Genomic DNA, 12568 nt, shown 5'->3' on the forward strand with positions numbered 1-12568 from the left:
TTTTAATTAATTTTTAATTTTTTCTTTCAGTCTTCTCCTCTTCTTGCTATTTGTTTTCAACTCTTATTTATTTTTATTTTCCTTTTTCCCTCTCCTCCATTTTTTTTCATTTTCCTTTTTCATTTTTTCCTTATTCTCCTATTTTTTCCTTTTTTCTATTTTCTCTTTATCCCTTGTTTTCATTTTTCCTTCCCCTCTTCACTAGAGGCTTATTAGTCTCACATAGGCAACAAGAAGAGAATCACATGAGAGGAGGGATTATAAAACTCTAGAGAGAAGGATGACAAAACGTACTTACCTAGACGGGGTAAATCGATGATGAGTTTCGACTCTACGAATCAAAACTTGAAGACATCCCGTCCCGCTCCCAACTCCCCCCTCTTGGGCCTTGTTAAGTTAACGAGCAGGCTCGTGAGCTTTTGAACGGAATTATGGTTCGGTTGAGCTTGACTCGCTAACTTAAACAACCTCATTTGGATCCAGAATAATTGAATCTAGCCGAGCTTGAGCCGCTCGCGAATCGGCTCGATTCGATGCCACCCCTATCAATATATGTTCATTTCTTGTTTCGGGAAGAGTTTTTTGTCCCTATTTTAAAGTTTTTGGTGACACTAGTCATTTTTTTACTATTGTCCAAAAAGTTATAAATGAGGTTGATTAATCATATATTTTCATTAATCGAACAATCGACTCTAACGAATATATTTTTAGTTTCTATGGTATTATGATCAATTATGGTATCAATCAAACACTTTACAACCCTTATACAAATTTAGTTGATCGATCATGTCTATATGATTTATTATGCCAAGACGATGATAAATCATGCTTTATAATTCTTACATAAAAATGTTTTGTATGGTCTATCATGCTCCATAAAAAGATGATCGATCATGCATTATAAGATGATTAATCATATTGTTAAGTGGATGATAGATCAATCATATTCGCTGTAAAAATAAGTTGCAAGCACATTTATGTCAAATCTATAAGTGAATCAAAGGTTTTGAAATATTTGAGTTACGAAGCTACCAATTCGGTTCAGTTTGGGAATGGCATTCAGTTGATACGAATTACGGTGCAAGCACAAAAACTTCAAACCTTAGAAATAGCAGAAGAACAGTAAACTGTTGAACCTTGCCCTGTTCTGTTTTCTGTAACATGGCTCTGAAAATCCATTTTGTCAAGATTGTTTTTCCGGAGCAAATCTGAATTTCAGACTGCCCAATGTTCCTCACCCATGAGCTCATCAAAGAAGAATGATTTCCCGTTTCTGAAGAACGATTAAACAGGTTGACCATTCATTAGAAACAACTACATTCAGTTATAAATATACCAGTTTGAATCTGGTAGTAATCAAAATCATTTCTGCTTTCTTGAATTCGTTGCATTCTCAAGTTGATGGGGGAGACTCATTTGCTACTCCCAAGAAGAGCTCCAATCCAAATCACTGCATCTGATGGGATGAAGATTGAAGATGCATTCGGTTGCTCAAACGGTTTCAAGTAGATCAAGTCAGCTCTCACAGCAGCAACCGCATATGACGAAATCTGCAATTCCCCTGACGTGAAAAAGTCGCCTTTTTTGCTAGTTTTGGACTTTGACCTATTACCACTCTCCGATATACAATAACCCATGCAAAGAATTCTCTGATGCGAGTCAGGAAAAGCGTGCGCAGCCGGAGTCCAAATTTCCAGGAAGAGAGCAGCTGCCGCCTAAAGCGCCTGCTTAGTCGGAAGATTGTGAAACTATTATAGGGCCTTGAGACCATTCTCAGTTGTCTGCTTTTGTAAATCATCACGATTTACGGCAACATTTTCCGGGTGAGAGACAGAACCATCACGATTTACGACAACATTTTCTGGGTGAGAGAGATCTGAAGCTCGGTAAGTTTTGAAAGGAGAAATATTTCTAATCTCTGTTTCCAAAAGTTAAGGCCTTGTTTGGAGCACGGAATGAGAAAGAAATTTTTATTAGACTGCATCTTTCTCATGGATGCAGCCCTAGTTCCTTCACTGATGGAGAGAAAAGTAGAATCAGGTGGAGATCAAAACGCTTCTTCTCAAGCCTGATCTTCCTCCGGTCGGTCCCCCACTGCTGTTTCTCCTCTGCTGTGCATTGCTTCATCCTGTTCCTTATCGTTGGGGAAGACAATCATTTCCCCATTCGAACCGTTGTCGAAGAGCTTCCTTCACCAGACTTCGTGTGTCTCTTCATTGACTTGCAGGGTCCCTCTCTCTCTCACTCTCTCACTCTCTCTTTGTGTCTGTCTTTGTCTAGTGCGAACGTCTTCTTCTATTATCTTCATCTTTCGGAAAACACCTAGTTGTTTTCCTGCTGTAGGAATTCCATATCTAGCGATTTCTCCCTTCAATTCAGCTACCTAGTTGTCTGTTCGAGTCCGTTTCAATTTATTCTGTCTTTTTCCTGAGGTAAAATATGTTTCCTCTTTCACTTCTTCATTACTTATCTATTTTCTTATGATGAACTCTGTATGGCTTCCTGGTTGATTTATTTGGTCATTCTGATTTGTGGAGAAAAATGAAAATTTGTTGCTGAAAGATCTTTTTTTGCTTCATTATTATGTATTATTATTTTTTTGGTCAAGTTGGTATCTGTTACTAATTCAAGCTGAAAGGAACTCCTCTTGCCTTGGAGGGACCGAAATTTCCTTTCTTCCACTGTTCTCAGCTTTCGGATATGTTTTGTTACCTGATTGCTCTTCCTGTATTGAACTCCTATTGCTTTGAAGCAACTGGCATTTCATTTCTTCCACTGCCTTCAGCTTCAGCTATGTTTTATTGCCTGATTTGCTCCTCCTATAGATACATATGCACAATTTGCATACAGATGACAGGAAATTTGATGTCTATTGGAGTTCCAAATGTCCAATTTTACAGAAGGCCTCGGAAGCTGAGATTCCATTAATAAATTAATGAGACATGAGAAAATTTAATTTTAAGCAAAATATTTTTTATTTTGATTCTTTTATTTTACTAGCAAGCTAAGAGAAGTAGAAAAATGAGGGTGACCCGAGGCCAGTAGCCTAAAATAATAATAATAATTATAATTATAATTTTAGGATTTTATTAAAGACTTATGTTGGATTTTTTCTATAGAGACAAAAGTGGCTTCTCAACGTGTTGCAGTGAACAATTTGAGATACCCTAAAAAGAATCTATAAATGAGAATCTTTCTATTGATGTCTTCATGGTCTTAATTTGACTTTTAAAATTTTAAATTATTTTTGTTTTTTCCTATTTCTTTTTCATTTTCCATGAGCAACTGTTCCCCTTATCTACCAAACAAGAGAAAAGAAAACCCATTTATTTTCTTGTCTCTCCACTTTCTGTGCTGCAAGACACAACTTAAATTTCTTTCTGTGAGATGGCATTTTTTATTTATTTTATTAGATCATATTCATATTTTATGTTTAGTGGTATTGTCAATTCTTTATATTTTTTCAAGTGAATTTTCTTATTCTACTTCGTGTTGTTCTTCTTGTTTTTTAAAGGATGGAGTTTTTGTTGGTCAGGATAGAAAATGGTGATGCTTGCTGCTTCCAGGCGCTTGTCGTGCTTCTCAACCTTCCGTACAACTGGAGTGAGATGGATGTCAACTTCCTTTAGGGAAGAGAGGGATACATTTGGACCCATACAAGTGGCCACTGACAAGTTTGTATTCTATTTAGCTTGATGTATCTTGAATTATTTTTATCATTTTTAATATTTGAATTTCTATTTTTTTCAAAAATAACTTCTGTTGGAATTATGGGTCCTCTCAACATGGAGTTATTTATTCCCAGCTAGTTGTGGGGGGTGAAGACAATTTTAGTGGATTGTAGGATTATCTTGTTTCATGGTCAGCATGTGTCAATATTAATGATTTACACAGCAGTAAATTATGTTGCGAAAATGGTTTTGTCTAGGAAAAAAAGGCAGAAATTTTGTTTTGAACCTCTGTTTTTTTATTCAGGACGAACCATTACTCAACTGCCATTTAAATTTTTTCTTTCCGTGAGATTTTAACATGAAATAGTTACTTTTCACCGGTCCTTATTTCATTATTTTTAGTAAATAACGTAGTCTTGCTATAAAAGGGGCTGTTTAACAAGTAATTTGGAAACATAATCTACTACAAACTTTGAGGAAGTCTAGAGCAGGGTATTTTATCAAGTTGGAAGTCTTTCTTCTTTCAAAATAGTGATGGATTTCTTATTAATGAACAGCTAGAAGTACAAGAACAAGGGGGATATCCCCATGAGATATTACAAGGATAAGGTAGCTCTGACAGCAAAAGGCTTTAGGGGGGACCTTCTCTTTGGCCAATTTACCTGAGAGACTGATGGCTGATCTGATTACATGCTGCCGTGATACTGTCTTAGCAGAAAACATGCTTTTTATTTCTTCAAATACATAATCAAGTTGAAAACTACTGTCACTTCCAAGATGGCTTTCTTTATACACGAAGATAAGGACTTTTCTATGTCTGTTTGTAAAATATCTGCTTTACTTTTTCCTGTATATTTAGTAGGTTATTCCATTCAAACCTTCACTTTTAGCTTCAATAATTAATTTTTTATTAATCTATATAAATCTGTTTCTAGACCCTAGTACAGGAATCACTTGTTGATTGTCTAGATATTTTTGGAATGCATAAATTCATTAATTGATTACTCAAAAATTACTCGTGCTTGATGCATATTTTAATTTGGTATGTGATTTATTAATGATGAGGAAAGTATGAATTGTGCACCCCTAGTGGCCGTCTATGGGTGGCCATGATAGAAACTTTAAGAGGAGTTGACTAGTTTGAATTTTTGTATGTGTATCAATTGTTTGTTTGCAACAACTTGATTGCATTTTGCATCTGCATTTTTTCTTTTCCTTTGGTTTGCCCAATTTCCCACATGGTTTATGGCAATATGTTCATGAATACTTGTGTCAAGCTCATATATTGGCATTCCCCAATGTGAATGACTCTCTCATCATTGTGGTAAAGTAAGAGTTATCTTACAAATTCTATTTTTCTGCTTTTAGGCTATGGGGTGCTCAAACTCAAAGGTCATTGCAAAATTTTGATATTGGTGGAGAGCGTGAGCAGATGCCAGAACCAATTATTCGTTCCTTTGGTATTTTAAAGAAGTGTGCTGCCAAGGTTGATACATATTGATGTGATTTATATATTATGTAGTTAGTCTATTGGAGTGGCACAATAAAAACCTCCTATACATTGCAATGAAAATTTTTTATTGCTATATTATTCTTAATTTTTTTCCATAAATTTTCTGTATGTGTGGTATGTGATGATGTGTCTCGTTGTGCAGGTTAATATGGAGTATGGTCTTGATCCATTAATTGGAAAAGCAATTATGCAAGCTGCCCAGGAAGTTGCTGAAGGAAAATTGAATGATCATTTTCCACTTGTGATATGGCAGACTGGCAGTGGGACGCAAAGTAACATGAATGCTAATGAGGTTGGCTCACACTTATTGTCTCTAGCATTTGTTTTGTTGTTAACTGTCATGTATAGGTATTTGATAATAGGCGAAAAACAATTCTTAGTGTGTACATTGTATCTATGTCAAAAAATAAATTACTAGTTGAGATTTCTGTTTGGGCCTATGTATGATTGGTGTACCACGGTTATCTCTGAAGCTTTGGAAGAGTTTTATCAAGGAAAAGTCTGTATAATATTGCAGCAGTTTTAAAGCATTTTGCATTTGAACTCTTTGTTATTATATGAAGTGGAATTTTTGAATGTGATTCTTTCATCTCATCTCTAAAGGGTGAATATCTAATTCTGTTTTTTTTTGCTCATTTGTTTCCAGAATCATTATGTACATTTTTTTTGGTTTCTGTAGGTGATTGCAAACAGGGCAGCTGAGATTTTGGGACATAAGCGTGGAGAAAAGTTTGTCCACCCGAATGACCATGTCAATAGGGGTCAATCTTCTAATGACACATTCCCAACTGTGAGCCCTAGATACCTCTCTCTTCTTGTAGTGTAGCGCTTGCTAAGAGTTGGTCATTTGTATTCAAGAGTATTATGTTGGAATCGGGGCTATTGATTAGGCAAAACCATTGTGCAAATACTAGCTAAACGAGGGAAAACTCTAAAAATGATGGGGGGGAGACGCTAAGTCTTGTTTAGATGTTTCTTTATCGCTATGTCTTTAAGTGGGAATTCTTTTGAGAAAGGAACTAACAAACACTTTTATTGGTTCACGGTATAGGTCATGCACATTGCCGCAGGAGTTGAAATAAATTCAAGGTTTATTCCCAGCTTAAAACAGTTACACACCTCCCTGCATTCGAAGGTTTGATAGTTCTCTATCTTTTTCTATGTATGTGGTTTACTAATATTGTAAAGGTAAAAAATCTTTGTTATTCTTTGTTTCTTACATGAGCATGTCATTATATGGTGTCATAGTGGAGGACTTTGCATGGGAGTTCAATGCTGTTTAGTGTTATAAATCTAGGCCAAGTTTTTCCTTTTTATATTTTTTAAATGAATACTTGCAATCTTTTTATTGACTGGTAAGGTAGGTGAAACTCTGTTAGCAAAGGCAGAATACAGTATGTGCTTTTGTGTCAATATGTGTCATTAGTCACTTTGAAATTCACAACTCCTTTATATTTCCTAATTTTAGGAAATCTGTCATCTCTCTCTTTATGTGCACCTGAGAGAACATGCCTGATGTTTTCAAATTGTGGTACAATTTGATAACTTTTCACTCAGGTCATCTATTAGTGTTGGTGAACTGCATGTAGTACAAAACACAGAATGTAGTATAGAAAAGGTCCACAATAAACTTCCCTGGACTCACCACCTATGACATCATTTGACTTTTATTTGCTGATAGAAATACCAATAAATTATTCTTGGCAAAGCAACGAAAGGACTAATGTACCTCAACTTAGTTTATGATAGACTTAGAACAGTTAGTTCAGAATATACTTTTTATTCATATCACTGTATTCCGTATTTTCATTTACTTGCTCAGGTTTAATCTTGTTTGGCCCATGCAAGAGGATAATTTCCCTTGCTGTTGTGACTAAACTTGCTCTGCAATACTATTTACTTTCCTAAATGTTGCACCTTTTGGCGTGGATCCATTGGTTGGTTAATTGCAATCAGTAGTTTCCTTGTACAGTTCTTGATGCTCGTGAAAACACTTGATGCATTACATGTTGTTTACTTATCCATTTACATTTTCAGTTTCTGATTTTTATTTATTCTCTGATATACCAGTCTATTGAGTTTAAAGACATCATTAAGATTGGTCGTACCCACACTCAAGATGCAACACCTCTAACTCTTGGGCAGGAATTTAGTGGCTATACTACTCAAGTACGTTACTTTTGGTAATTTTTTTATTATTATGCATGAATTGGAAAAGGTAGCCCTCCGGCTTTCTGGTGTGGCCATACTTATACTAGTCTCCCTGAACATGTAAAAAATCTTGTTGCAGGTGAAATATGGAATCAATAGAGTGATGGATACTCTACCACGAATGTACCAGGTATCTGTGTGAACTTCTGTAGTTTTAAACAAATTAAAATATAACCTGGTCATTCTTATACTAACTGAAAGTATCCTTTGATCAGTTAGCACAGGGTGGTACTGCTGTAGGAACTGGATTAAACTGTAAAAAGGGGTATGTTTGATTTTGTATTGATCTTATTTTTCTCCTACTTCTTGGTCGTAACTGTGTTATTGTCTCCATTATCTTCACTAAGCATTGATCATCTTTTACATATCCAAAAATCTTGAGCCTAGCTTGTGCATCCTATTATGCATTCACCTATGAACGAGTTCTCTTTTAATGTCATTTAACTGGTACTCCCTTTAGTTCGTTTATATCTTAACTGTGTTGTTATCTCTTTTATTTTCATCTATTAAATATTGATCATCTTTCATTTATCCAAAACCTTGATCTTAACTTCTGCATCCTATTATGTTTTTAATCCATGATCCTTACTGTGGTTCTCTTTTGTTCTGTCATTCAGTAGTTTACGCCCTTAGTTTGTGTATACACGTTTTCCTACTCTTGAACCCGATTTCATTAATGATATTTTAATGTATTTTATAATTTTCATTCATAAGGATTTTATTTCATTAATATAAGTTTTGTGCATCCACCTGCAGGTTTGATGTGAAAATTGCTGCTGCAGTAGCCGAAGAAACTAATCTGCCATTTGTCACTGCTGAAAACAAATTTGAAGCATTGGTACATTTCCAAAACCTATCTATTTTGTCTTTAGCTTTCTTTACATTTCCAATGTGGAACTTTGGGAATATATTTGTAGAGGAACTAGTTTAACTGATAGGGGATGCAGGCTATACCAGTTTTGTTGGTATCTGCTAGTACTGCACTTTCTCACATTTACCAAACTATGAAATAAGTTAAAGAAAGTGCAGTAGCTCTCAAGGAGATAAGGACTCCTTTAAGCCTCTCCGTTTTGTGATTTCATTCCCAGTAATGCATAAGGGATACATTTGGACTGAAAATTATAGAGCTAAATGTGTCTAAACATGCAATCTAATTGATTAAGATTTCATTTGGCTGTATTGTACCAAGAGATTGGCTGCACTCAAGACATGATTTATGAAGGAAATTGTCATTGCAGGTGTTATGTTGTATTATGGCAATCGAGTCTCTTGTAGGTTGATGAAGGGATGTTAGGGAATAATTAGGGATGTGACATTGTTGGTGCAATTTAATTTTTGTCCACTGCTAATCTTTTCAACAATTATGGTATATTAGGCAGCGCATGATGCATTTGTTGAAACCAGTGGAGCATTAAACACAGTTTCTGCTTCTCTCATGAAGATTGCTAATGATATACGGCTGCTTGGAAGGTATAGTCGTTTTGTTTATTTAATTGTGTTGATTTTGACACTTTTTTTTGGTACTTAATATTTTGGTTTTTGTTTGTATTATGTAAATATAGTGGACCTCGTTGTGGTCTTGGAGAACTTATCTTACCAGAAAACGAGCCAGGCAGCAGCATCATGCCAGTAATTCTTATTTATCTCAATCATATATAGTTCTTTTTAAAAAGAGTGAATCAGCTTTGGATTATAGTAATGTCCATAACTGAGATTTCCTTCCTTCCCCTTTTGGTTTCAGGGAAAGGTTAATCCTACTCAGTGTGAGGCCCTCACTATGGTTTGTGCTCAGGTAATTTGTTTCTCACATTTCTATCCAAGAAATGTGTGTTCAGCACAACTGGTTGGTAGGTTGTTAGAACCATGCTAAATAAATGTGCCGGATGGAGTCCTTTGCTCGAACTTGTCCCTGTGATATTCTTAACCATATTATGATTGTTACTCTCTAACAAATTAAACCAACACTGTAAGAAAGGATCAACTAGTTGAGCTGCGATTTATCAGAACCAGGTTCTTTCTGGTTCTTAGCCTGCCTGATCCACTTTTCTTGGATAACTAGTTGACCAGGTGGGGTGGACATTTTACTGATAGAGTGCAAAACTTTTCTGTCTTGTATAAGGGGGAGGTGTAACTTGAAGTGGTGACCCCTTGAAAGTTAACATAATCTGTCTTGTATAAGGGGAAGGTGTAACTTGGAAGTGGTGACCCCTTGAAAGTAAACATAATCTGTCTTGTATAAGGGGGAGGTATAACTTGAAGTGGTGACCCCTTGAAAGAAAACATAATCTGTATCATTAAACTCCCACTAAACCTTGTGTTTTAGTAGGGAAAACTAATATATGTGTTGGAAGATATAATGTAATTAGGGTGTCATTGATGTAATTATTTTATGTTGTATGTCTCTTCTTCTCTCTTACTAGGGTGAAGGGTATAATTGTAATATTGTATTTTTATCAGTTATAAATAGAGCTTAAGGGGGAAGGGTTTGGACTAAGTCCATAATCCTAAATCTCAAGCCTCTTTCTCCTCTTCCATATTCGTCACTCTCCTTCTTCTCCTCCTAAACCTTCTCTTCCTTCTCTCCATTGGTTTCTTCTCACCCCTTAATCCTCTTCTACTTTGACTATACATCATGGAATCCTAAGTTGTAACAATGCATAGAAGTTCAAATAAGAACCTTTATGAAACTTACTTTTTCTTTATAGCATCATTACTGATTCAACTACCTGTGGAGCTGGTAGTAAAAACAAACTACCAGTTGAGCCTGGTTGAATCCAAATAAGCTAGACCTGGCCATCCCATCTGTTGAATGACCAGTCTGGTTCCTACTGCATTGTATTAAAACAATACAATAGCTAGGTAGATTCTTATATTTGAGATTTTAGGTTTTGGACAATCTTATATGTTCTTTATATGATTCTTTTTTTGGAGGTGCAATGAGGTAATTGATTATAAAATATTTTAAGGCTGCATTCTTTATATAAGTATATATCCTAGGCTTTATGTACGTGACACTAGTTAGGTTCATGAGTAGAAAAATGTGATAATAATTAATGCTACCCTCCTCACTGACTTGCAAAAGCTTATTGGTATGAGTTTTTCCAATGCTGCTGTTTCATTTGTTAAGGTATTCATCTGTTACCTGCTACAGGAAGCAATTCGCATTGTTTAGTAAAACATTTCCACTGCCTTTGAAGAAATCATTCTCTTGGCATGTTAATCTAATTCTCTTATTTGTGACATTGAAGGTCATGGGTAATCATGTAGCCATCACTATTGGTGGGTCCAATGGTCATTTTGAGCTTAATGTATTCAAGCCTATGATTGCCAGTGGGCTTTTGCGGGTATGCATTTTCCCTCACGGAACTTTTTCCTGTACTTCTGGGTGTTCTTTATGACGTTTTTTACTGGAATGTACTTAATCAACCTTTTCTAAAATCTTATTAACAGTCAGTGAGATTGCTTGGAGATGCATCAGCTTCCTTTGACAAAAACTGTGTAAGAGGAATTAAGGCTAATAAAGAAAGGATTTCAAAGTTATTGCATGAGGTAAATTTCAAGTATAAGGTTCATTTTTTTTACTGCTAAGTATGTAAAATTTTGTCTTTACTAATAAGTATGTTGCCTTGCAGTCCCTCATGCTTGTTACATCCTTGAATCCTGTAAGTTTTCTTAAGACTTTTACCTTGTTCTTTGTATTTTCCTTTGTAGAGTTTTTACTACATTGCAAGATGCTTAATTTAGACCTTATATTTGCCTCCAGAAAATTGGCTATGACAAGGCTGCAGCTGTGGCCAAGAAAGCGCACAAGGAAGGAAGCACTTTGAAGGTAGGTGTTAATATTTATATATCGACTATCGACAATTCATATTATGAGATATTCCATAAACCTCTTCTCTTTAGCATCAGGGTCACTTCATTATCATTTTTTAACCTCTTTTAACATGAAAGAGTCAAAATGTGTTCAGGAAGCGGCACTGAACCTTGGCGTGCTCACAGCTGAAGAATTTGATGAACTGGTAGTTCCTGAGAAGATGATTGGTCCCTCTGACTGAGAGGGAGATGATCCAATAATGGAACCATTCTTGGCCTCGAAGTTCCATTTTCACCCTTTTTGGTGCGGTGCTTCAATCTAATAAAATGCCACATTCTTTCAATCTAAATCCTTCTGCTGGAGTCCACTGTCAAAACGATTTCATTTGGATGACCAAAAGCTCATTGGACATGAAGACCTTTGAAATACCTGCTTTGTATGGATTCTTCCTGCTGCTATATCTGAACTTTGGACAGCCAAAATGTCTTTTTGTAGGTCAAAATCTGAACTCTCTCTCTCTCTCTCTCTTTTATATTATGATTCTTCGCGATTTTATTTCTAATAGGCTAAAACAGCCTATTAGCTACCATGGATGAGCAATGTTGATTTTGTTTTTTTTGAATGTTGATTACACGTGGATAGCTACTCCTCGAAGTTGGTAGCTTTCAAGATGTAACTAGCTCCCATGAGAATTGAAAGGAGAAAGGGGCAGCCTCATTCCCCTTCTTTAAGCACAGGTGGTGGAGGATTTTGTCATTTCCTACCCTCTATTTTCTCATATAAGAGGGAACAGAGAAATCTTTGAACATCTTTTTTTTCTATTTGGAAAGGGCTCTAATCCGCATCTTAGGGCAGAGAAATGCACCGAAGGAAGTCCAGCAGTTTGACTCCTATCATCCGATATATACATCGGCGATATAGAACTCCGATACATATCGGCGATACGATACGGGCAAAGCTATTCACGAGAACAACGCTTTGTTCTGTTCCTTAAAGTGGAAATGCCAAATGAGGGCGAACAAGCAGGACCACCTTTTTTCTGTGGTACCTCTTTTTTACTGTTTCAGAATTCAGAGCCTGGAGCCGCTATCACGCGCGCCGACACCCGGTTCAGCCGCCCCCTTTTTTTTTTTTAAATTGAAATTAATAAAGGAAAAAAGAAAGCTCCGATTATAAAATCCGGTACCGAAAGGTCGCCACTGCCACTGGCCACGTGGTGGGGTAGGGTTTTCTGATTCGGATTTGGATGAGTCAAATAGGACCGGAATTTACCGGTTCAGTAACTAGACTCAGAGCGGGTTATTACTGCCGTCGCCGATTCACGTGTTGCAGTCTAACGGTTTGATTATTCTGGAAAGT

General features: G+C 36.2%; 1 protein-coding gene across 3 annotated transcripts; it reads left to right on the plus strand.

Moving 5' to 3' along the window:
• Nucleotides 1-1114: 1114 nt before the first annotated feature.
• On the plus strand, nt 1115-11711 carry LOC137948257 (fumarate hydratase 1, mitochondrial). 3 transcript variants are annotated; one of them, XM_068794272.1, is made up of 18 exons: nt 1115-1886; nt 3541-3674; nt 5040-5157; nt 5327-5476; nt 5864-5974; nt 6236-6319; nt 7255-7353; nt 7475-7525; nt 7611-7660; nt 8152-8233; nt 8771-8865; nt 8958-9024; nt 9137-9187; nt 10644-10739; nt 10846-10944; nt 11028-11057; nt 11159-11224; nt 11364-11711. In XM_068794272.1, exons 2-18 carry the CDS (start codon nt 3544-3546, stop codon nt 11448-11450), a joined length of 1467 nt encoding a protein of 488 aa, XP_068650373.1. In that variant the 5' UTR covers nt 1115-1886; nt 3541-3543; the 3' UTR covers nt 11451-11711. The 3 variants fall into 3 exon arrangements, with proteins under 3 accessions (XP_068650373.1, XP_068650372.1, XP_068650374.1); XM_068794271.1 differs by having other exon boundaries at nt 1116-1886; nt 3536-3674; XM_068794273.1 differs by lacking the exon at nt 1115-1886 and adding an exon at nt 1940-2432 and having other exon boundaries at nt 3536-3674.
• The last annotated feature ends 857 nt before the right edge of the window (nt 11712-12568 follow it).

This window comes from Aristolochia californica, unplaced genomic scaffold, assembly GCF_029961685.1.
Source record: "Aristolochia californica isolate CCGP_79_NKW_82.1479 unplaced genomic scaffold, dmAriCali1.0.hap1 SCAF_13, whole genome shotgun sequence".
Lineage (NCBI taxonomy): Eukaryota > Viridiplantae > Streptophyta > Magnoliopsida > Piperales > Aristolochiaceae > Aristolochia > Aristolochia californica.

What these genes read in the sequence shown, in the direction of transcription:
- LOC137948257 (XM_068794272.1), top strand. Translation starts at nt 3,544, where the DNA reads ATGGTGATGCTTGCTGCTTCCAGGCGCTTGTCGTGCTTCTCAACCTTC. An exon ending in GGATTAAACTGTAAAAAGGG is followed by an intron (nt 7,661 to 8,151) that starts GTATGTTTGATT and finishes ATCCACCTGCAG; the next exon opens with GTTTGATGTGAAAATTGCTG. An exon ending in GATATACGGCTGCTTGGAAG is followed by an intron (nt 8,866 to 8,957) that starts GTATAGTCGTTT and finishes ATGTAAATATAG; the next exon opens with TGGACCTCGTTGTGGTCTTG.